The 23,080-nt window shown below is 42.2% G+C and overlaps 1 protein-coding gene across 4 annotated transcripts in view; it reads right to left on the minus strand.

Annotated features, from left to right (window-relative positions):
* Positions 1–23,080, minus strand: part of dnajc13 (DnaJ heat shock protein family (Hsp40) member C13) — a 141,413-nt gene that overhangs the window by 50,572 nt on the left and 67,761 nt on the right. For 2 of the 4 annotated variants that reach the window (XM_079863181.1, XM_079863184.1), the window contains exons 18-29: positions 20,731–20,806; positions 16,596–16,691; positions 16,378–16,518; positions 15,370–15,387; positions 14,961–15,043; positions 12,130–12,283; positions 2,893–2,996; positions 2,293–2,452; positions 1,791–1,853; positions 1,063–1,164; positions 607–711; positions 330–532 (exon numbers count right to left, since the gene is read on the minus strand). In XM_079863181.1, the coding sequence (XP_079719307.1) occupies positions 330–532; positions 607–711; positions 1,063–1,164; positions 1,791–1,853; positions 2,293–2,452; positions 2,893–2,996; positions 12,130–12,283; positions 14,961–15,043; positions 15,370–15,387; positions 16,378–16,518; positions 16,596–16,691; positions 20,731–20,806 (1,305 nt within the window). The remainder of the gene's footprint in view (positions 1–329; positions 533–606; positions 712–1,062; positions 1,165–1,790; positions 1,854–2,292; positions 2,453–2,892; positions 2,997–12,129; positions 12,284–14,960; positions 15,044–15,369; positions 15,388–16,377; positions 16,519–16,595; positions 16,692–20,730; positions 20,807–23,080) is intronic. The other 2 variants (XM_079863182.1, XM_079863183.1) reach the window with 2 other exon arrangements.

Here is a 23,080-nt window from a genome sequence, read left to right on the forward strand (position 1 = left end):
TGTGAGTGTGTGTGTGTGTGTGTGTGTGTGTGTGTGTGTACCTGCTGGGGAAGTACGAGCACATGGTGATGAGCATGTTGAGTGTGTGTGAGTGTGAGTGTGTGTGTGAGTGTGTGTGTGTGTGTGTGTGAGTGTGTGTGTGAGTGTGTGTGTGAGTGTGTGTGTGTGTGTGTGTGTGTGTACCTGCTGGGGAAGTACGAGCACATGGTGATGAGCATGTTGAGTGTGTGTGAGTGTGAGTGTGTGTGTGAGTGTGAGTGTGTGTGAGTGTGTGTGTGAGTGTGTGTGTGTGTGTGTGTGTGTGTGTGTGTGTGTGTGTGTGTGTGTACCTGCTGGGGAAGTACGAGCACATGGTGATGAGCATGTTGAGTATGAGAGTGGCCAGGTCGCTCTCGTTCATCACGGGCGTCCCCGAGGCCATCACACTCCACTTCAGCTGCGGGACGGCCTGTAGGGGGCGCCACCCTTCCATGCCCTGCGCCCAGCAGCGGGTCTTAGCCGTCAGCTCGCCGGTGCGCCAGAACGCCTGCATCTGCGGGTCACAGGGCAGAGGTCAGAGGTCAGGGGTCAGCAGATCCTCACACACTCTCCTGAGAGATACAGCACCTCCTCATAGCTGAACGGGCCTCTCCTCTCTTTATCTGCGTTCCCGAAGTACCACTCCTTCTCACTCTCTCGCTTCATATCTGGAGAAGCCTCCAACACGTTACTCTGGAACAGAGCATCAGAAACACAGTAAAAACAGTGAAATATTATTATAAAGTAAATCAGCTGTTTTCTATGTGAATATACAGTAAAGTGTAATTTATTCCTGTGATCAAAGCTGAATGTTCAGCATCATTACTCCAGTCTTCAGTGTCACGTGATCCTTCAGAAATCACTCTAATATGAGGATTTGATGCTCAAGAAACATTTATGATTATTATCAGTGTTGAACACAGTTGTGCTGCTTCAGATTTTAGTGGAAACCGTCATTCATTTTATTTTTTGATAAAATTCTTTAAAAAATAAATGTTACTGGCTGCTAGTGTATATTGAGCGTGTTTGAACACACACACACACCTGCAGGGGTACGGTGGCTCTGTTGGTGTGAAGGTGAGCGAGCGTCAGCAGGTCCACTAATATACGCACTCCATTCGAGTCCATGATGTCCTTCACGTTTTTCTGTCAGAACAGGAATGGTTGAAGCATGAGCAAAGAAACATGCACAACAAAAAATATATTCACAGATCATCACATCTCATGTTCCCTCTCAAGCTCTTCGCTGATGCTGCCGTCTGGCACACAAGTACACTGGCTTATGATAAAGCTTTATAATAATAATTTGTTATTATTGGTGAAATGACGCCACAACTCTGGGACAGCAGTATTTAATTTCAAAATTAATAAACAGAAACTTTTTTTATTTATAATTATTTCACTCGTTTAGATTAATATAGTTTGCAGTAATGTAATACTTCATGTGTTCATTGTGGATTTTCAATGCTTAAGATTAAAATGTTGGGTCTAAATCAATGTTTAAATGATAAAATCTATATATAAGCATTATATAAGCAAAATAAATAATGTATGCACAAGAAAGACAAGACAAGTTTCCAAGACAAGTTTCCTTCATATAACAAAAGGAAAGAAGTTGAAATCAACCCTTGAGAGACTGAAGAAACACCAATAAACATACATATACAGTACATATATATATATGTGTGTGTGTGTGTGTGGTATGGGTATGTTTGTATGTATGTGTAGCTTTGTGATGATTTGACACCATCAAGGCCTGACATGATCCTCACCTTGTTGAGAATGAGTTTGTTGAGGAACAGGATGAGTCTGTCTCTCTCCAGCTTGTCTGTACACTGGAGATTCACAGAAGAAAGATGACACAAACACACACACTGACACAGTTCACCATCATTCAGAAGAGAACATTACACACTGAACCCTGACCCGGTCCAGCAGAACATTACACACACTGACCCGGTCCAGCAGAACGTTACACACACTGACCCGGTCCAGCAGAACATTACACACACTGACCCGGTCCAGCAGAACGTTACACACACTGACCCGGTCCAGCAGAACATTACACACACTGACCCGGTCCAGCAGAACGTTACACACACTGACCCGGTCCAGCAGAACGTTACACACACTGACCCGGTCCAGCAGAACGTTACACACACTGACCCGGTCCAGCAGAACGTTACACACACTGACCCGGTCCAGCAGAACATTACACACACTGACCCGGTCCAGCAGAACATTACACACACACACTGAACCCTGAGCACTGACCCGGTCCAGCATGCCCACGATGTACTTGGTGTCGGCGAAGGGCCCGATCTCCTCAGAGCACTTGCTGTAGACGATGGCGAGCGCCTGCAGACACAGACACTTCATGCCCACTTTAGGCGTCAGCAGGAACCGGTGGTACAGCTCGTTAAAAAACTCATACCTGAAGACACAGACATCAGGGTATTAAACATCAGACCACAATCCTTCAGAGTCTTTGTGTAGAACAGAGGTCGACTGATATTGTGTTGATGGCCGATGAGTATATATATGTATATATATATATATATATATATATGTGTGTGTGGGTATTTTTATATACAAAATAATTATACACAGTACACACAGATATATTATGTAAACAAACTTTTATTCTGGATTCGATTAATCGTTGCCCAGCACTATGCAGAGTATGTGTTAAATTAGATTAGATTAAATTAATTTGAAAATTAATATGAAAAATTTTAGATGGCAAAATAAAAGTCCTGCTCTCTACACATCGGCCAAACTGAAACACATGCAGGCCAATGGTGATAATTAATATCACCCGATATATCGGTCGACCTCTAATGAATAACCTCGAGAAGGAGTTCAGATACGTACGATCTCTTGATGGCACCGGACTCTTCGTTCTCATCTTCCTCCAGCAGCAATCGCAGGTAATAATCCCCGATCCTAATCTCATCAGAGAGGCACTCGTACTTCACCTGAACACAGTTCCACAGGGTTTATACATTAGTGTATACATTGAGTGATACAGTGAGACTCTAGTGTGTTCAGTGATACAGTGAGACTCTAGAGTGTTCAGTGATACAGTGAGACTCTAGAGTGTGTTCAGTGAACAGTGAGACTCTAGAGTGTCCAGTGATACATTGAGACTCTAGAGTGTCCAGTGATACAGTGAGACTCTAGAGTGTCCAGTGATACAGTGAGACTCTAGAGTGTCCAGTGATACATTGAGACTCTAGAGTGTCCAGTGATACAGTGAGACTCTAGAGTGTCCAGTGATACATTGAGACTCTAGAGTGTCCAGTGATACAGTGAGACTCTAGAGTGTCCAGTGATACAGTGAGACTCTAGAGTGTGTTCAGTGATACAGTGAGACTCTAGAGTGTGTTAAGTGAACAGTGAGACTCTAGAGAGTGTCCAGTGATACAGTGAGACTCTAGAGTGTGTCCAGTGATACAGTGAGACTCTAGAGTGTGTTCAGTGATACAGTGAGACTCTAGAGTGTGTTCAGTGATACAGTGAGACTCTAGAGTGTGTCCAGTGATACAGTGAGACTCTAGAGTGTGTTCAGTGATACAGTGAGACTCTAGAGTGTCCAGTGATACAGTGAGACTCTAGAGTGTGTCCAGTGATACAGTGAGACTCTAGAGTGTTCAGTGATACAGTGAGACTCTAGAGTGTCCAGTGATACAGTGAGACTCTAGAGTGTGTTCAGTGATACAGTGAGACTCTAGAGTGTTCAGTGATACAGTGAGACTCTAGAGTGTCCAGTGATACAGTGAGACTCTAGAGTGTTCAGTGATACAGTGAGACTCTAGAGTGTTCAGTGATACAGTGAGACTCTAGAGTGTGTTCAGTGATACAGTGAGACTCTAGAGCAGGGGTGGGGAACGTTGATCCTGGAGGGCCATTGTCCTGCAGAGTTTAGCTCCAACCCTAATCAAACACCTAATCAAACACACCTGAAGCTAATCAATGTCTTCAGGATTACTGAAGTTGCAGGCAGCCAAATGTTTTATTCAGGGTTGGAGCTAAACTCTGCAGGACAATGGCCCTCCAGGATCAACGTTCCCCACCCCTGCTCTAGAGAGTGTCCAGTGATACAGTGAGACTCTAGAGTGTGTTCAGTGATACAGTGAGACTCTAGAGTGTGTCCAGTGATACAGTGAGACTCTAGAGTGTGTTCAGTGATACAGTGAGACTCTAGAGTGTATTCATTGATACAGTGAGACTCTAGAGTGTGTTCAGTGATACAGTGAGACTCTAGAGTGTGTCCAGTGATACAGTGAGACTCTAGAGTGTGTCCAGTGATACAGTGAGACTCTAGAGTGTATTCATTGATACAGTGAGACTCTAGAGTGTGTTCAGTGATACAGTGAGACTCTAGAGTGTGTCCAGTGATACAGTGAGACTCTAGAGTGTGTTCAGTGACACAGTGAGACTCTAGAGTGTGTTCAGTGATGCATTGAGACTCTAGAGTGTTCAGTGATACAGTGAGACTCTAGAGTGTCCAGTGATACAGTGAGACTCTAGAGTGTTCAGTGATACAGTGAGACTCTAGTGTGTTCAGTGATACAGTGAGACTCTAGAGTGTCCAGTGATACAGTGAGACTCTAGAGTGTTCAGTGATACAGTGAGACTCTAGAGTGTGTTCAGTGATACAGTGAGACTCTAGTGTGTCCAGTGATACAGTGAGACTCTAGAGTGTGTCCAGTGATACAGTGAGACTCTAGAGTGTGTTCAGTGATACAGTGAGACTCTAGAGTGTGTTCAGTGATACAGTGAGACTCTAGAGTGTGTTCAGTGATACAGTGAGACTCTAGAGTGTGTTCAGTGATACAGTGAGACTCTAGAGTGTGTTCAGTGACACAGTGAGACTCTAGAGTGTGTTCAGTGATGCATTGAGACTCTAGAGTGTCCAGTGATACAGTGAGACTCTAGAGTGTGTTCAGTGACACAGTGAGACTCTAGAGTGTGTTCAGTGATACAGTGAGACTCTAGAGAGTGTCCAGTGATACAGTGAGACTCTAGAGTGTGTTCAGTGATGCATTGAGACTCTAGAGTGTCCAGTGATACAGTGAGACTCTAGAGTGTGTTCAGTGATACAGTGAGACTCTAGAGAGTGTCCAGTGATACAGTGAGACTCTAGTGTGTTCAGTGATACAGTGAGACTCTAGAGTGTCCAGTGATACAGTGAGACTCTAGAGTGTGTTCAGTGATACAGTGAGACTCTAGAGTGTGTCCAGTGATACAGTGAGACTCTAGTGTGTTCAGTGATACAGTGAGACTCTAGAGTGTGTCCAGTGATACAGTGAGACTCTAGAGTGTGTTCAGTGATACAGTGAGACTCTAGAGTGTGTCCAGTGATACAGTGAGACTCTAGAGTGTGTCCAGTGATACAGTGAGACTCTAGAGTGTATTCATTGATACAGTGAGACTCTAGAGTGTGTTCAGTGATACAGTGAGACTCTAGAGTGTGTCCAGTGATACAGTGAGACTCTAGAGCAGGGGTGGGCAAACTTTTTGGCTCAAGGGCCACACTGGGTTTTAAAAATTTGACAGAGGACCGGCCCAGTAGCAGATTATGAAGCACGATCTCATGAAAGTGCGTATCTATACCACGAATTTTATTTCTCGTGCCATTTATATGCCCAAAATGTTTTTTTTTTTTTTTGTGTGTGTGTTTTTTTGCGTGCATGCTACACACTGTAAACCCCTTGGTTAGGATTAGGGGTGTGGAGTGCGTGCCTATTACACGCCATAAAGTGCATATCATATGCACGCGAAAACATTATGCACTACAAATACAATTTGTGGTATTCGCACATTCATAAGATCGGGCTGAGCAAACAGACAACGTTGTGGCAATGTCTGTGCGAAATTCAACAACTGAGAGATGACATTCTGGCAATAATTTTTTTTATGCTAGATATCCCCCATTTAGCATGTTATGTTTTGATGTTAATTTTTAAAGATGTTAGATAATTATAGCCTATACTTTTTAAATATTGTTTATCCTTATTATTATTTAATGGCCTAACAGTAAATTAGAAACAAAACATCTGCAAGTGTACACTTAGAAGAGTAAAAATTACAGGTTACGTTAATTCAACTTTATTAAAACTGAATGGCAATTTGCACTTCCAAAAGTCATACATTTGTGGAAATAAACGAATATACAAATTTATTTTAAGAATAATAAAATAAAACATAAAAGGCAAAGGGAGATCAGAACATTTAATGAAAAAAAAAAACGGGTTCTGTACATGGCAGACAGGGGAGCGTAGTCGAAAGCCGGACGATAAAGGTCGGTAAACGGAATCGGGCAGGATACATCCACAAATCCAGAGGAGCAAAGAAACTAAATAGCAGACAAATCAAAGGAAAAACTAAGGTGTGCAAGCGGTTACCAAACATTTTTTTTCTCATTGAGTTTCCAAAAAAGGAAAAAACATTAACGTGCAACTGAGTCTATGCGCTTAAGTTGCTGTCTGTTTGGTTTCCATGGTGACGCGTCATTGCTTGTTAGGCTACGTGACACACCGCAGCCACAACAGCGCTGAATGAATGATGATCTGCTTTTATGTCATTTTTCCTTTTTTACATTTGTTAGCTATGGCATGCAATATCTGATATTCCGATTGTCAAATATATGCAACGCAATATATATATATAACGCAAAGTATTGCAAGAAAAAAGGCTAAATTAATGCGATCTTAAGACAATTTTTTTTAAATACTCGGCGGGCCGGATTAAACAGCCTAACGGGCCGCATGTGGCCCGCGGGCCGTAGTTTGCCCACCCCTGCTCTAGAGTGTGTCCAGTGATACAGTGAGACTCTAGAGTGTATTCATTGATACAGTGAGACTCTAGAGTGTATTCATTGATACAGTGAGACTCTAGAGTGTGTTCAGTGATACAGTGAGACTCTAGAGTGTGTCCAGTGATACAGTGAGACTCTAGAGTGTGTCCAGTGATACAGTGAGACTCTAGAGTGTGTCCAGTGATACAGTGAGACTCTAGAGTGTATTCATTGATACAGTGAGACTCTAGAGTGTGTTCAGTGATACAGTGAGACTCTAGAGTGTGTCCAGTGATACAGTGAGACTCTAGAGTGTGTTCAGTGACACAGTGAGACTCTAGAGTGTGTTCAGTGATACAGTGAGACTCTAGAGTGTGTTCAGTGATGCATTGAGACTCTAGAGTGTTCAGTGATACAGTGAGACTCTAGAGTGTGTTCAGTGATGCATTGAGACTCTAGTGTCCAGTGATACAGTGAGACTCTAGAGTGTCCAGTGATACAGTGAGACTCTAGAGTGTTCAGTGATACAGTGAGACTCTAGAGTGTGTTCAGTGATACAGTGAGACTCTAGAGTGTCCAGTGATACAGTGAGACTCTAGAGTGTTCAGTGATACAGTGAGACTCTAGAGTGTTCAGTGATACAGTGAGACTCTAGTGTGTTCAGTGATACAGTGAGACTCTAGAGTGTCCAGTGATACAGTGAGACTCTAGAGTGTGTTCAGTGATACAGTGAGACTCTAGAGTGTCCAGTGATACAGTGAGACTCTAGAGTGTTCAGTGATACAGTGAGACTCTAGTGTGTCCAGTGATACAGTGAGACTCTAGTGTGTTCAGTGATACAGTGAGACTCTAGAGTGTCCAGTGATACAGTGAGACTCTAGAGTGTGTTCAGTGATACAGTGAGACTCTAGAGTGTTCAGTGATACAGTGAGACTCTAGAGTGTGTTCAGTGATACAGTGAGACTCTAGAGTGTGTCCAGTGATACAGTGAGACTCTAGTGTGTTCAGTGATACAGTGAGACTCTAGAGTGTCCAGTGATACAGTGAGACTCTAGAGTGTGTTCAGTGATACAGTGAGACTCTAGAGAGTGTTCAGTGATACAGTGAGACTCTAGTGTGTTCAGTGATACAGTGAGACTCTAGAGTGTCCAGTGATACAGTGAGACTCTAGTGTGTTCAGTGATACAGTGAGACTCTAGAGTGTTCAGTGATACAGTGAGACTCTAGAGTGTGTCCAGTGATACAGTGAGACTCTAGAGTGTGTCCAGTGATACAGTGAGACTCTAGAGTGTGTCCAGTGATACAGTGAGACTCTAGAGTGTATTCATTGATACAGTGAGACTCTAGAGTGTGTTCAGTGATACAGTGAGACTCTAGTGTGTCCAGTGATACAGTGAGACTCTAGAGTGTTCAGTGATACAGTGAGACTCTAGTGTGTCCAGTGATACAGTGAGACTCTAGAGTGTGTTCAGTGATGCATTGAGACTCTAGAGTGTCCAGTGATATAGTGAGACTCTAGAGTGTGTTCAGTGACACAGTGAGACTCTAGAGTGTGTTCAGTGATACAGTGAGACTCTAGAGTGTGTCCAGTGATACAGTGAGACTCTAGTGTGTCCAGTGATACAGTGAGACTCTAGAGTGTGTTCAGTGATACAGTGAGACTCTAGAGTGTGTCCAGTGATACAGTGAGACTCTAGAGTGTGTTCAGTGACACAATGAGACTCTAGAGTGATCAGAGATACAGTGAGACTCTAGAGTGTGTTCAGTGATACAGTGAGACTCTAGAGTGTCCAGTGATACAGTGAGACTCTAGAGTGTGTTCAGTGACACAATGAGACTCTAGAGTGATCAGAGATACAGTGAGACTCTAGAGTGTGTTCAGTGATACAGTGAGACTCTAGAGTGTGTCCAGTGATACAGTGAGACTCTAGTGTGTCCAGTGATACAGTGAGACTCTAGAGTGTGTTCAGTGATACAGTGAGACTCTAGAGTGTGTCCAGTGATACAGTGAGACTCTAGAGTGTGTTCAGTGACACAGTGAGACTCTAGAGTGTCCAGTGATACAGTGAGACTCTAGAGTGTGTTCAGTGATACAGTGAGACTCTAGTGTCCAGTGACACAGTGAGACTCTAGTGTGTTCAGTGATACAGTGAGACTCTAGAGTGTCCAGTGATACAGTGAGACTCTAGAGTGTGTTCAGTGATACAATGAGACTCTAGAGTGTGTCCAGTGATACAGTGAGACTCTAGAGTGTGTTCAGTGATGCATTGAGACTCTAGAGTGTCCAGTGATACAGTGAGACTCTAGAGTGTGTTCAGTGATGCATTGAGACTCTAGAGTGTCCAGTGATACAGTGAGACTCTAGAGTGTCCAGTGATACAGTGAGACTCTAGAGTGTTCAGTGATACAGTGAGACTCTAGAGTGTGTTCAGTGATACAGTGAGACTCTAGAGTGTGTTCAGTGATGCATTGAGACTCTAGAGTGTGTTCAGTGATACATTGAGACTCTAGAGTGTCCAGTGATACAGTGAGACTCTAGAGTGTCCAGTGATACAGTGAGACTCTAGAGTGTCCAGTGATACAGTGAGACTCTAGAGTGTTCAGTGATACAGTGAGACTCTAGAGTGTCCAGTGATATAGTGAGACTCTAGAGTGTGTCCAGTGATACAGTGAGACTCTAGTGTGTTCAGTGATACAGTGAGACTCTAGAGTGTGTTCAGTGATGCATTGAGACTCTAGAGTGTCCAGTGATACAGTGAGACTCTAGAGCAGGGGTCGGCAATTAACTTTGGCCGCGGGCCAATTTTTCTTTTAGCCAGTAGATGGCGGGCCAGCTACACGGAGTAGCCCTATATGGGTACAAATTAAATACTCTTAACTATTAATTATTATACTCTTAACGTCTACATTGCATATCAATGAAATCATTTTAAACAGATCAAGTACTATTGTGTTAACATATTACAGCTATTTTAATAAAGGTGTGAATAGCAATGCCTAATTTGCTTACAGTCCGACTTTTGAACTTTATTCCTTTTTTATTATTATTATTTATTCGGGACACACACATACACACCTATGGTTTAAGGAGGTCTGCGCGGGACTGTTTTTTTCTCTCTTCTTTTCGTCGCGCTCCCACAAGGTTCAATTCAGCAATTAAAATACACTCTGTGTTCACCCGCATTATTTCCCGACCTGACGAGTCCGCAAAATTTAGATCTAGTTTCCAGAATCTCACATTCAAATGTCTCTAACAGAAATTTGAGAGATTAAGTAGCAGCCTATAACAATTATAAATGCTTTGTGTTCGTGTCAACATAAAATATTATTTTAACATTGTAGGCTACTGTCAGCAGAGTAAAAAATGTCACAGAAAAAAATAATGAAATATAAATAACATAAATGAAATAGGACAAAGCCTATCACTCAAATTGTTAAGCAACATAAACGAAAACCATATTGCCCTACTGACAAATGAAGCATGCTATTTTCTGCCAACTATTTCAAACATCCTTGCAAAAAAATAATGTTGTTTATTATTTATTAACAATGGTTTCAGTACCAAACAGCCTGGTGGTCAGAATGAAGTGTGCGGATACGCTGTCAAAAGATGTCGGGAGTGGGCTATTGTCAGTCAGACCGCCCGCTCCGTCCAAAGTATAGGTAGGCTACAGAGTTCCGACCGCTACCGTCTTTATATTTTAAAATTGAATCCCGCGCCGCATGATTCATGCGCATTTTACACAGTATGCGGCGGTGAAATCGCCGCGCGGCTACGGCTTTTCTCAAGTAGCCTAGTGGAAGAGTTTTGTGCAGCATTTAGTGCAAATATTTTTTATCAGGTAGGCTAATACATATTATTTATCAGTGTGTTATAGGCTACCCGAGTAAATAATAAGTAACGAATGATACACGGGGCATATTTGTAAACCGTTATTGTAAAATAAAAATAAGCTGAAAAAAAAAAACGGACTTCCAAAATAATCCGGCGGGCCAGAAAATATTGCTGGCGGGCCAGTTTTGGCCCGCGGGCCGCCTATTGCCGACCCCTGCTCTAGAGTGTCCAGTGATATAGTGAGACTCTAGAGTGTGTCCAGTGATACAGTGAGACTCTAGTGTGTGTTCAGTGATGCATTGAGACTCTAGAGTGTGTCCAGTGATACAGTGAGACTCTAGAGTGTCCAGTGATACAGTGAGACTCTAGAGAGTGTCCAGTGATATAGTGAGACTCTAGAGTGTCCAGTGATACAGTGAGACTCTAGAGTGTGTTCAGTGATGCATTGAGACTCTAGAGTGTGTCCAGTGATACAGTGAGACTCTAGAGTGTCCAGTGATACAGTGAGACTCTAGAGAGTGTCCAGTGATATAGTGAGACTCTAGAGTGTCCAGTGATACAGTGAGACTCTAGAGTGTCCAGTGATACAGTGAGACTCTAGAGTGTGTTCAGTGATACAGTGAGACTCTAGAGTGTGTCCAGTGACACAGTGAGACTCTAGTGTGTTCAGTGATACAGTGAGACTCTAGAGTGTCCAGTGATACAGTGAGACTCTAGAGTGTGTTCAGTGATACAATGAGACTCTAGAGTGTGTCCAGTGATACAGTGAGACTCTAGAGTGTGTTCAGTGATGCATTGAGACTCTAGAGTGTCCAGTGATACAGTGAGACTCTAGAGTGTGTCCAGTGATACAGTGAGACTCTAGAGTGTGTTCAGTGATACAGTGAGACTCTAGAGTGTTCAGTGATACAGTGAGACTCTAGAGTGTCCAGTGATACAGTGAGACTCTAGAGTGTGTTCAGTGACACAGTGAGACTCTAGAGTGTGTTCAGTGATACAGTGAGACTCTAGAGTGTCCAGTGATACAGTGAGACTCTAGAGTGTGTTCAGTGATACAGTGAGACTCTAGAGTGTCCAGTGATACAGTGAGACTCTAGAGTGTCCAGTGATACAGTGAGACTCTAGAGTGTGTCCAGTGATACAGTGAGACTCTAGAGTGTTCAGTGATACAGTGAGACTCTAGAGTGTCCAGTGATACAGTGAGACTCTAGAGTGTGTCCAGTGATACAGTGAGACTCTAGAGTGTTCAGTGATACAGTGAGACTCTAGAGTGTGTTCAGTGATACAGTGAGACTCTAGAGTGTGTTCAGTGATACAGTGAGACTCTAGAGTGTCCAGTGATACAGTGAGACTCTAGAGTGTTCAGTGATACAGTGAGACTCTAGAGTGTGTTCAGTGATACAGTGAGACTCTAGTGTGTGTTCTGTGATACAGTGAGACTCTAGAGTGTGTTCAGTAACTCGCTGGGTCAGACCTCGAACTCCTGGTGGTTCCAGGCGATGACGCTGGCGCTGCCTAGCTCACGGTCCACACTGAAGCCGCGCATCTCTCCCTCCAGAGCGTCCCGCAGCTCCTCTCGCGTCTTCAGGTTCCAGATGAGGTTCGAGCGCGCGTGATCCTGCTGAAACCTGCACACACACACAGGGAAACACACTGAAACCTGCACACACACACAGGGAAACACACTGAAACCTGCACACAGACTCTCATATCTCAACACACCTTCTTATCTCTGACCTTTTGAGTATAAACACTCCAGCTAGAGGTTTAAGGTCATCGAATCAGAAACTCTTAGGGTGTATTCACACCGGTCTTGTTTGGATCGATTAAATCGAACTTAAGTTGGTTTCCCCCATTGGTGCGGATCTTTTGGTCAGGTGTGATACAGCGATCGCACTCGAGTGCGGACCCAAATACTCGTACGAGACCCAGCTGAAGAGGTGCTCTCGGTCCGATTCCAAACCAACTCTGGCACGGTTTGTTTAGGTGTGAACATGACCCGACCCAATCGCAGAAACCACTGCGCCTTTTTTGACAGGGTCAGATTTTTACTATGTAATTTAGGGTGATGAAATGCCTATACATTAGGGGTGCAACGGATCGCATTTGATCCGTACGGACCAGTTGCCCCATTTTAAAAGCAGAAGAGGCGGCGAAAAGCAGTACTCGCGTGTTAGCTGTGCTCACAGCCGCACACACCCGAAGCGTGCAGAGAGAGAGAGAGAGAGAGAGAGAGAGAGAGAGAGAGAGAGAGAGAGAGAGAGAGAGAGAGAGAGAGAGAGAGAGAGAGAGAGAGAGAGAGAGACCTAACCCAAACTCTTTTCCGTTTCCTTGCCCTTTAACGGACACATGCACACAAACTTATTTTTAAAAATTCATCTAAATACCCATCTCAGCAAGTATTCTCTGGGTTATGTCAAAAGTGAACAGTTGAAAAAGAAACCAGATGTTCGTCAGATTTTTTGGTCTGTGCATTCGGCCTTAAAGTGACAGCAGCCTAATATTCCTGCTGTCGTCTGTGTCATTAATGTTAATAAAACAACAAATTACAGCTTTAACAAAGATGAAACTTTTATTTATACAGTGAACAGATAGTGTTATTTTACTTTTAGGCTTAATTATTAATTTCTGTATACTGAATACTGTTAGACTTTGTAACTGTGTTATTTAGTCTTCATCTCTACTTGTAATTTGTGTATTTGTTCTTATTTTATTACTGACTGTTCTCTTGTTTTTAATAATGTTTGAACTTCATCAGTGAAGAGCATGTTCTCTCTGCCGGAACCGTCTTGCAGAACACCTTCATCTTCGCAAAATCCTAATTACAACATCATAAAGATGACATTGTATCATATGATGCTCATAAGCTTCTTCATATTGAGTTAGTAGCTGATAACACCAAATCAGTCGAGAATAAAAATTGCACTACGAAAGATCTCCATGATTAGCCTGTTTTTGCACTTCCTGCTTTTCCCTGCTTCAGAATTTCTGTCCAATGAATGAATGACCTTAGCACACGTGTGGTTTTGTTTACACATTTTGGTTCTCTAGGAAAAAGGTCAGTGTGAAAGCGAACCACACCAAACAAACAAAAAAAATCAACATTGTATTTGGTCCGGACCGAAGTGTGGTGGCAAACAATTTTCTAATACTGAATAAGAGACAAAAAGGAATCAATTGTCTTTAACAATTATTTATTCCCTTGCATATATATTCATAAGGGTATGTATCGACACTACATTCTTCTAACTACCATCATATTTCTAAGATTCTACAGATATAATTAAATGCAAACATATAAAACATACAAAATTTCTTCCACAAAAGCAAGTGAACTAGCGGACTTCCCTGGTGTGAATACACCCGGAGTGGTCCCTAGATCTAGGCTGAGGGAAAGGGTGACTGGGCTTTGGCCATAGCGGCACTATTAGATTAATCACATCAGAATCACTTTTTCAAGCAAAATTAAAAACCAATCTCTTCGAGGCGGCTTATAATCGCTGAGTTTCAAATGTTTTTTTTTTTTTACATTTATTGTGTATTTGTGTCTTATTGTCATATTGTTTTATGCTTCTGTTTTTTATTTTAAATTATATTGTTCAGCACAATGGTCAACCACCATTGTTTTTATTGTGTTTTATAAATAAATTGAGATTCAAGTCATATACTTAATTTCCAACAAAATCAGGCCAAAACGAAGTTTGCTTGAGGTTTGTTTACGGAGTTTGAAACAGCTTGTCTAAGTGTTTGCTCCGATAAACGCCTCTGAGCTCCCATTGGTCCGTGTGGTGATGATGTAATAGGTGGGTGTGGCTCTGAGGCTCCGCCTTCTTTGAGGTGTAAATCTGTTCAGTCGGTCGCGAGTAAAAACATGAACACACTGAGAGAAACTGAAGCTGAAAGAGACTCTGACACTGTTGTTCATGTTTAATTATGTAAAGCTGCTGTTTTAAAGCATCTATTGTATAAAGTGCTGTACAAATGACATTAAATCACATTAACGCTTTATAAATAAACATGACTGAAGATCTGAATCTCAGATCTGATCAAACATCCACATCTCTGTGATCTGATGCTTTCTGAACTGCTGTTCTCTCAGTTTGATTGTGTTTGTTCAGCTATTGAGAGGAAAGTGCAGCACATATTCATGTAAACGTCGCTGATTAGCATCGTGATGATCTTCGCTAACAGTTCATCACTGAAAGGGGTTTCAAACGTCTTTTTACCTCTGTAAAGGGAAGAACGGTTAAGAACTTCGCTGTGAGAATATCAGGGCTTCTAGTTTGAGTAAAACGGTGAGTGTACCTGTAGTAAAACAGCTCCCAGTTGGACTCGATCTTGATCCGCTGTCGTCTCTTCCTCAGGATGACCGGCTTCTGGTTTGCGTTCTACAATCAGTGCGACAGAATTACTGCAGTGGCCCAATAATGGTTTAGAAGACAACGACTTCATATAAATAATAGACACAGGGATGTAAGGATAATGCAGACGACACTAGAGCGGTGAAATTAAGCACATATGATATGAAGTCATGATCCTGCTATAAACACACATAAATATGCCGTCCTGAGGAGAGACACGGATGTCAACACACTGATCTAATACAGCGCATGTGTAACAGCAGAATAAACCCACGTGACATGATAAAGTGAGTGACATGAGAAGGGGAGGGTCTAACAGAGGTGGAGGTCTCTGATTGGATAATGCTACTCACCAGGTTATTCCTGTCCTGCTGCATTGATTGACAGCAGAAACCACAATAAGAGCCGGTGGGGGGGCAGAGATAAGAGAGGTTATTGGTCCTGAGGTCAACCAATCACACTGCTGAATACTAGATGTTCATTACGAACATGGTTTCAATTTCAACAAGGCAAATGCATGAAATTGTGTGATTGGAGGCTCCAGAGCGAAGAGATTGTGATGAGGATCAGTTTGTAACTCATGCTAATGATTCCAAAGCGGCATAAAATGATTCATATCAGCAAAACAAACATCACTGCCCAGAATTATTATTCCCGGGAATAACATTCAGATGTCATTAGATGACATTGTTAAATGCAAGATGGTGCATTTAATTTTGTTCAACACTCAGACCCAGTGTAGGTGGTGTTGTTTTGGTGTCATTTGTTTACAGGATGCACAGTATATTGTTATCATACGGGTTATTGTTAAATAACAGAATTATTAATCTATCAGCATCGGTTAATGCACATTTACCCAGATTACTTCTGCCGGCGTCTAACGCTCACTTAAACTTAGATTTTATAAACACCTATAATGCCAACACTTACATTTAATTATTTATATTTTTATTTATATTTTATATTGACTTTAGATTTTTGGTATTAGCTATAATTTTAATCAGATTTTTAGATCAGTGCATCTGTAATTAGTTTTTTCCCTGTGAAATTCTGAACTTGAATCAGATACAGAAAGGCACAGTTGACAGATGTTTAGTCGGCCAATCAGAACGTGAGCAATCCATGTCAAGAAGTGTGCAAAGGTGTGAGCGTTAATTATTAATAAACCATTCCAGAGCCAGAAGATTACAGAGAGAAAAGCCAACAGAGTTTGTACTCAAGTGCACTACATGCTTTCACAGCATCTCAGAAACATGAAAAACCAGCGAGTCAAAGATGGAAAAGGCCCAGCCTTGTGCAGTGGACATGCCCAGCATTTACAGCAAACCAGCAGCACAGAGCAGAGGTCAGAGGTCACTCACCTCCTTCTGAGCGATGCCCATCTTGTCTCTCCAGTGCACCAGCACGAGGTCGGCCTTCTCCTTGGCGAACTTCTCGACCTCTTTCGCAGCCTTACCTGCCAGACGCTGCCACTCCGGCACTTTATTCCTCCCGAACTGGTCCTGCAGAAACACAGTCATTAAAGCATTTACAGCACTGAAAGAGGATATTTGAGAACAACAGCTGTTCATCTTTATACCGTGGCAATCTTGACATTGTCCCGTATGTGCATCCTATCGACGTCCTTCTCCGGCACGGGGTCAGGGCTGTCCAGGAACGCCAGCAGACCCGTGGGCTGAGCACAGACACAGAGTTAAAGCTTTCTGTGACACTTCACAAGAAACAGTTCATAACTGTGCACACCAGGGCCGTCAACACGGCTGAAAAGCTAAATTTGAATTTCTTTCTCAAATATTAGCAAAATTCTAATTATATTCAAATTCTAAAGGCAATACTTAAAGATGACATATTATGCCCCTTTTCACAAGATGTAATATAAATCTCTGGTGTCTCCAGAGTGTCTGTGAAATTTCAGCTCAAAATTCCCCCCAGATCATTTATTATTGCTGGTCAAATGTGCACCTTTTTTGGATGTGAGCAAAAACACGCCGTTTATGTGAGTGTCCCTTTAAATGCAAATGAGCTGTAGCTCCGCCTCCGTTCAGAAGAGGGCGGAGTCTTTACACGAGCTTCAGAAACTCCGGCAATAGCAGAACAGGCCAATCTCCCTCATCCAGAATCCCAGTATAACCAGTAGCGAGTGCAGCCTTACGGAGAGACTCAGGAAGAGCTTCTGAATGTTAGTGGAGACATTTCTGTAGTTGTTGTGGAGTTACACTGATCATCTCATCATCATGTTTAACTTCTCCACAAGTGTCCACAGTTCCTGAGGTCTTTATAAGACAGCGGTGACATGTTCTGGTCAATAGTGTTCAGTGCTCGTCTGTGCTCAACCACAGAACAGCTTCAGGCTCTGCTGGATCTTCATCAGTGCGTTAGAACTGGTCTCTGTTGACGCGTGTGGAACCAAATGTCGGCTGGTGTGTGTAAACGTGCAGATTAAGGGCCGGTGATATTATAATAAGATCCACTTCATACGTCAGAAGGAGAGCGAAATCTGATCGGCTTATTTTATAACATGCTTGCAGAGAAAGACTCACCAGAACACAGTTACTGGGTTTCACTTTTCAGGTTTTCTGTGTTGGTAGAAGCACCGGACCCGATTACAGCACTTACACACGGGAAAAGTCAGATTTGATGATATGTCCCCTTTAATGTTAAAGGATAAAAGTGCTGTATTGTCTCCTATGTCCACAAGAGGGCGTAAGCGAGCGCAATAAGCAAATATAAACCAAATCAAGCATCGCATCTTTTATTGAAATGAAATGACATTCACTTTTTAAAGTGCATTAACTTTTGAAACAATTGTTCTTAAATAAAATATAATTTCCTTAATGTGCATGCAAGGAAAATTAGGTTAAAGGGATAGTTCACTTGAAATAAAATTTTGGTATGTTTTAGCTTACCTCAAGGGCATCCAAGATGTAGGTGTCTTTGTTTCCGCAGTAGTTTCAATTTTGATATTTTTAGGTCAAACCGTTCTTGTCTGTCAGTCAAATAATGCAGGTCTACGGTCACTGTCTCAAAGAGCATGCACAGAGTCCAAATTAAAACAATTCCCCACCATCCAAATTAAACAATTCCCCATCGTAAGTACACATTGATGGCCTAAGATACGAAACGAGCGGTTTGTGTGAGAAAACGAACAGTATTTATATCGTTTTTTTATATCGCGTCCAATACGGTTTCGTTCCAATGAACTGCAGTAGCCAAGGCGACATCTAGTGTATATATCTATACCCGCCCGCTCCCTCAGATCATTTGGACGTGGCTGTGTTCAAGAGGTAACAACGATATAAATACTGTTCGTTTTCTCATACAAACCGCTCGTTTCGTGTCTTAGGCCATCAATGTGTAATTACGATGGGGAATTGTTTTAATTTGGACTCTGTGCTTGCTCTTTGAGACAGTGACCATAGACCTGCATTATTTGACTGACAGACAAGAACGGTTTGACCTAAAAATATCAAAATTGAAACTACTGTGGAAAAAAAGACACCTACATCTTGGATGCCCTTGAGGTAAGCTAAAACATACCAAAATTTTATTTCAAAGTGAACTATCCCTTTAAAATAGTGCATAAAACTGTGTTTGTGTATCAGTGACCTGAGAAAACACACTTCAACACACAGCGTAATGAACTACAGTACAGGTCAAAAGTTTGGAAACATTATGTTTTTTTATAATTTTGAAAGAAGTCTCTAATGCTTATCAAGGTTGCGTTTATTTGATCAAAAATACAGAAAAAAAAACAGTAATATTGTGAAATATTATTACAACTTAAAATAATAGTTTTCTATTTGAATGTACTTTAAAAAATAATTTATTTCTTTGATGCAAAGCTGAATTTTCAGCATCATTACTCCAGTCTATCACATGATCCTTCAGAAATCACTCTAATATGAGGATTTATTATGAGTGTTGGAAACAGTTCTGCTGCCTAATATATTTGATGAATAAAAGGTTAAAAAGAACTGCATTTATTCAAAATAAAAAATATTTTCTAATAATATAAATCTTCTTTACTATCACTTTTTATCAATTTAACACATCCTTGCTGAATAAAATTATTGATTTATTTTAAAAAAAGAAAGAAAAAAAGATTACTTGTAGTGTGTATTGTTGTTACAAAAGATTTCTATTTTTAAAAAATGTGCTTCTTTTTTTTTTTTTTTTTTTTTACTTTTTATTCAAAGTATCCTAAAAAAGTATCACAGGTTATGAAAAAATATTAAGCAGCAGATCTGTTTCCAACTTTGTTAATGAATCATCATATTAGAGTGATTTCTAAAGGATCATGTGATAGACTGGAGTAATGATCCTGAAAACTCAGCTTTGCATCAAAACAGAAATATTTATTTATTTACAGAAATAAATGATAATTTAAAGTATAATAATTGAAAACCAATTATTTTAAATTGTAATAATATATCACAATATTACATTTTTTTCTGTATTTTTGATCAAATAAATACAGGCTTGATGAGCAGAAGAAACTTCTTTCAAAAACATTACAAATAGTAATGTGTCCAAACTTTTGACCTGTACTGTACATGAACACAAAATATCAAACTGACATTCAGAAACACTCACTTCTACTCACTACATATTCATCAAAAACACCAGACACTCTTGATCTGAGCGCTTTCACACTCTCACTCTCTCACACACACACACACTGAGCACTTTCTGTTGACAGTGTTTCAGCTGATGAAACACACACACACACACTTAGCTCTGACTGATGGTTTAGTCAAGTGTGTCATTGCACCATTTTTGCCTCCAACTGAGAGGGTTTCGTCAGCAGGAAGAACCTTTTCCCGCCATTTTTCACATTAGTAACGCAGCCGCAGCTGCTGTACTCATAGACAGTATAAGAAGTGGACAGAGCCATCTCATTGGAACTCAATTGAGACAAGTGAAGCCCGTTTTTAGCGATTTTTTAGCACTTCCGTTCCTGACGCGCAGACTCAAACCGACTCAAACTAAGCTTGATGACGTGAGCAACCTGTCTGACAGATGTAAATCTTCTAGTAGCTGTGCGTGCAAACTGCCAACGTTAATCTTGCAGAGACGGCGAGCTTGAGCAAAGAGTTCTTTGGCGTGAGTGAGTAGGAGTAAGTATTCTGATTAATTATTTTGACAGTATAATATATCTATGGGCTTCTCCCTTGACGTCCCCCCGATTGCCTGCGAGCTTCTCCTCCTGTCTGTACGGTAATCTCTCTACTGTGTGACAGAGAGTCGAGTGGTTATGACGTAATCATTAGCCTATTTTTACAAAAACTGTTTCTACAGGGCCATAATGTAACATAGAAGGTAATGGAGCCCTTTATACATTGTCGTGTTTCTTTAGAAATAAACAGTGGACAAATGGAGTCTTTAAACACCTCAGATGTAAAGTTATTCGCTGTCAAAGTGACGCCAAAATGAATGGGAGTCAATGGAATGCTAACGCAAGTGAAGTTCTGCTACAAGATGGCGGCACGCGGCCGGCTTCAACTTCCGGTCGATGGATTACCCGCCTGATAAGCTAACAGAAACACACCGCGCCAGTGACGTCGTCATCATCATGTCTCGCGCAGCTCTCGACACACCAACAATTTGAATGCACGGTTTTTGCATTCGAATGTGCAGGTTTTTTTTTAAATCGACGAATAATCGAAATTCGAATTTTTATTTGACAGCCCTAGTAGACCATTCGTCCGGCTCACCAGAATCCTCTTCAGGAGGTTCAAGGCAATGGGGTTTTCTGCCGTCCACAAGCCCACCAGATGTCGACTCAGCTGTCTGTGAGAGAAAGGGGATTATCAGTGTAAGAGGTCAGTGATGTCCTGCAGTGTAACTGTGATGTCCTGCAGTGTAACTGTGATGTCCTGCAGTGTAACTGTGATGTCCTGCAGTGTAACTGTGATGTCCTGCAGTGTAACTGTGATGTCCTGCAGTGTAACTGTGATGTCCTGCAGTGTAAGAGGTCAGTGATGTCCTGCAGTGTAACTGTGATGTCCTGCAGTGTAACTGTGATGTCCTGCAGTGTAAGAGGTCAGTGATGTCCTGCAGTGTAACTGTGATGTCCTGCAGTGTAACTGTGATGTCCTGCAGTGTAAGAGGTCAGTGATGTCCTGCAGTGTAACTGTGATGTCCTGCAGTGTAAGAGGTCAGTGATGTCCTGCAGTGTAAGAGGTCAGTGATGTCCTGCAGTGTAACTGTGATGTCCTGCAGTGTAAGAGGTCAGTGATGTCCTGCAGTGTAAGAGGTCAGTGATGTCCTGCAGTGTAACTGTGATGTCCTGCAGTGTAACTGTGATGTCTTGCAGTGTAAGAGGTCAGTAATGTCCTGCAGTGTAACTGTGATGTCCTGCAGTGTAACTGTGATGTCCTGTAGTGTAACTGTGATGTCCTGCAGTGTAACTGTGATGTCCTGCAGTGTAAGAGGTCAGTGATGTCCTGCAGTGTAACTGTGATGTCCTGCAGTGTAACTGTGATGTCCTGCAGTGTAACTGTGATGTCCTGCAGTGTAACTGTGATGTCCTGCAGTGTAAGAGGTCAGTGATGTCCTGCAGTGTAACTGTGATGTCCTGCAGTGTAACTGTGATGTCCTGTAGTGTAACTGTGATGTCCTGCAGTGTAACTGTGATGTCCTGCAGTGTAACTGTGATGTCCTGCAGTGTAAGAGGTCAGTGATGTCCTGCAGTGTAACTGTGATGTCCTGCAGTGTAACTGTGATGTCCTGCAGTGTAAGAGGTCAGTGATGTCCTGCAGTGTAAGAGGTCAGTGATGTCCTGCAGTGTAACTGTGATGTCCTGCAGTGTAAGAGGTCAGTGATGTCCTGCAGTGTAAGAGGTCAGTGATGTCCTGCAGTGTAACTGTGATGTCCTGCAGTGTAACTGTGATGTCCTGCAGTGTAAGAGGTCAGTAATGTCCTGCAGTGTAACTGTGATGTCCTGCAGTGTAACTGTGATGTCCTGTAGTGTAACTGTGATGTCCTGCAGTGTAACTGTGATGTCCTGCAGTGTAACTGTGATGTCCTGCAGTGTAACTGTGATGTCCTGTAGTGTAAGAGGTCAGTGATGTCCTGCAGTGTAACTGTGATGTCCTGCAGAGTAACTGTGATGTCCTGCAGTGTAAGAGGTCAGTGATGTCCTGCAGTGTAACTGTGATGTCCTGCAGTGTAAGAGGTCAGTAATGTCCTGCAGTGTAACTGTGATGTCCTGCAGTGTAACTGTGATGTCCTGCAGTGTAACTGTGATGTCCTGCAGTGTAAGAGGTCAGTGATGTCCTGCAGTGTAACTGTGATGTCCTGCAGTGTAAGAGGTCAGTAATGTCCTGCAGTGTAACTGTGATGTCCTGCAGTGTAAAGGTCAGTGATGTCCTGCAGTGTAAAGGTCAGTGATGTCCTGCAGTGTAAGAGGTCAGTGATGTCCTGCAGTGTAAGAGGTCAGTAATGTCATGCAGTGTAACTGTGATGTCCTGCAGTGTAAGAGGTCAGTAATGTCATGCAGTGTAACTGTGATGTCCTGCAGTGTAACTGTGATGTCCTGCAGTGTAAGAGGTCAGTGATGTCCTGCAGTGTAACTGTGATGTCCTGCAGTGTAAGAGGTCAGTGATGTCCTGCAGTGTAACTGTGATGTCCTGCAGTGTAAGAGGTCAGTAATGTCCTGCAGTGTAACTGTGATGTCCTGCAGTGTAACTGTGATGTCCTGCAGTGTAAGAGGTCAGTGATGTCTTGCAGTGTAAGAGGTCAGTGATGTCCTGCAGTGTAACTGTGATGTCCTGCAGTGTAAGAGGTCAGTGATGTCCTGCAGTGTAACTGTGATGTCCTGCAGTGTAACTGTGATGTCCTGCAGTGTAAGAGGTCAATGATGTCCTGCAGTGTAACTGTGATGTCCTGCAGTGTAAGAGGTCAGTAATGTCCTGCAGTGTAACTGTGATGTCCTGCAGTGTAAAGGTCAGTGATGTCCTGCAGTGTAACTGTGATGTCCTGTAGTGTAACTGTGATGTCCTGCAGTGTAACTGTGATGTCCTGCAGTGTAACTGTGATGTCCTGCAGTATAAGAGGTCAGTG

Source organism: Squalius cephalus, assembly GCF_949319135.1.
Source record: "Squalius cephalus genome assembly, chromosome: 25".
Lineage (NCBI taxonomy): Eukaryota > Metazoa > Chordata > Actinopteri > Cypriniformes > Leuciscidae > Squalius > Squalius cephalus.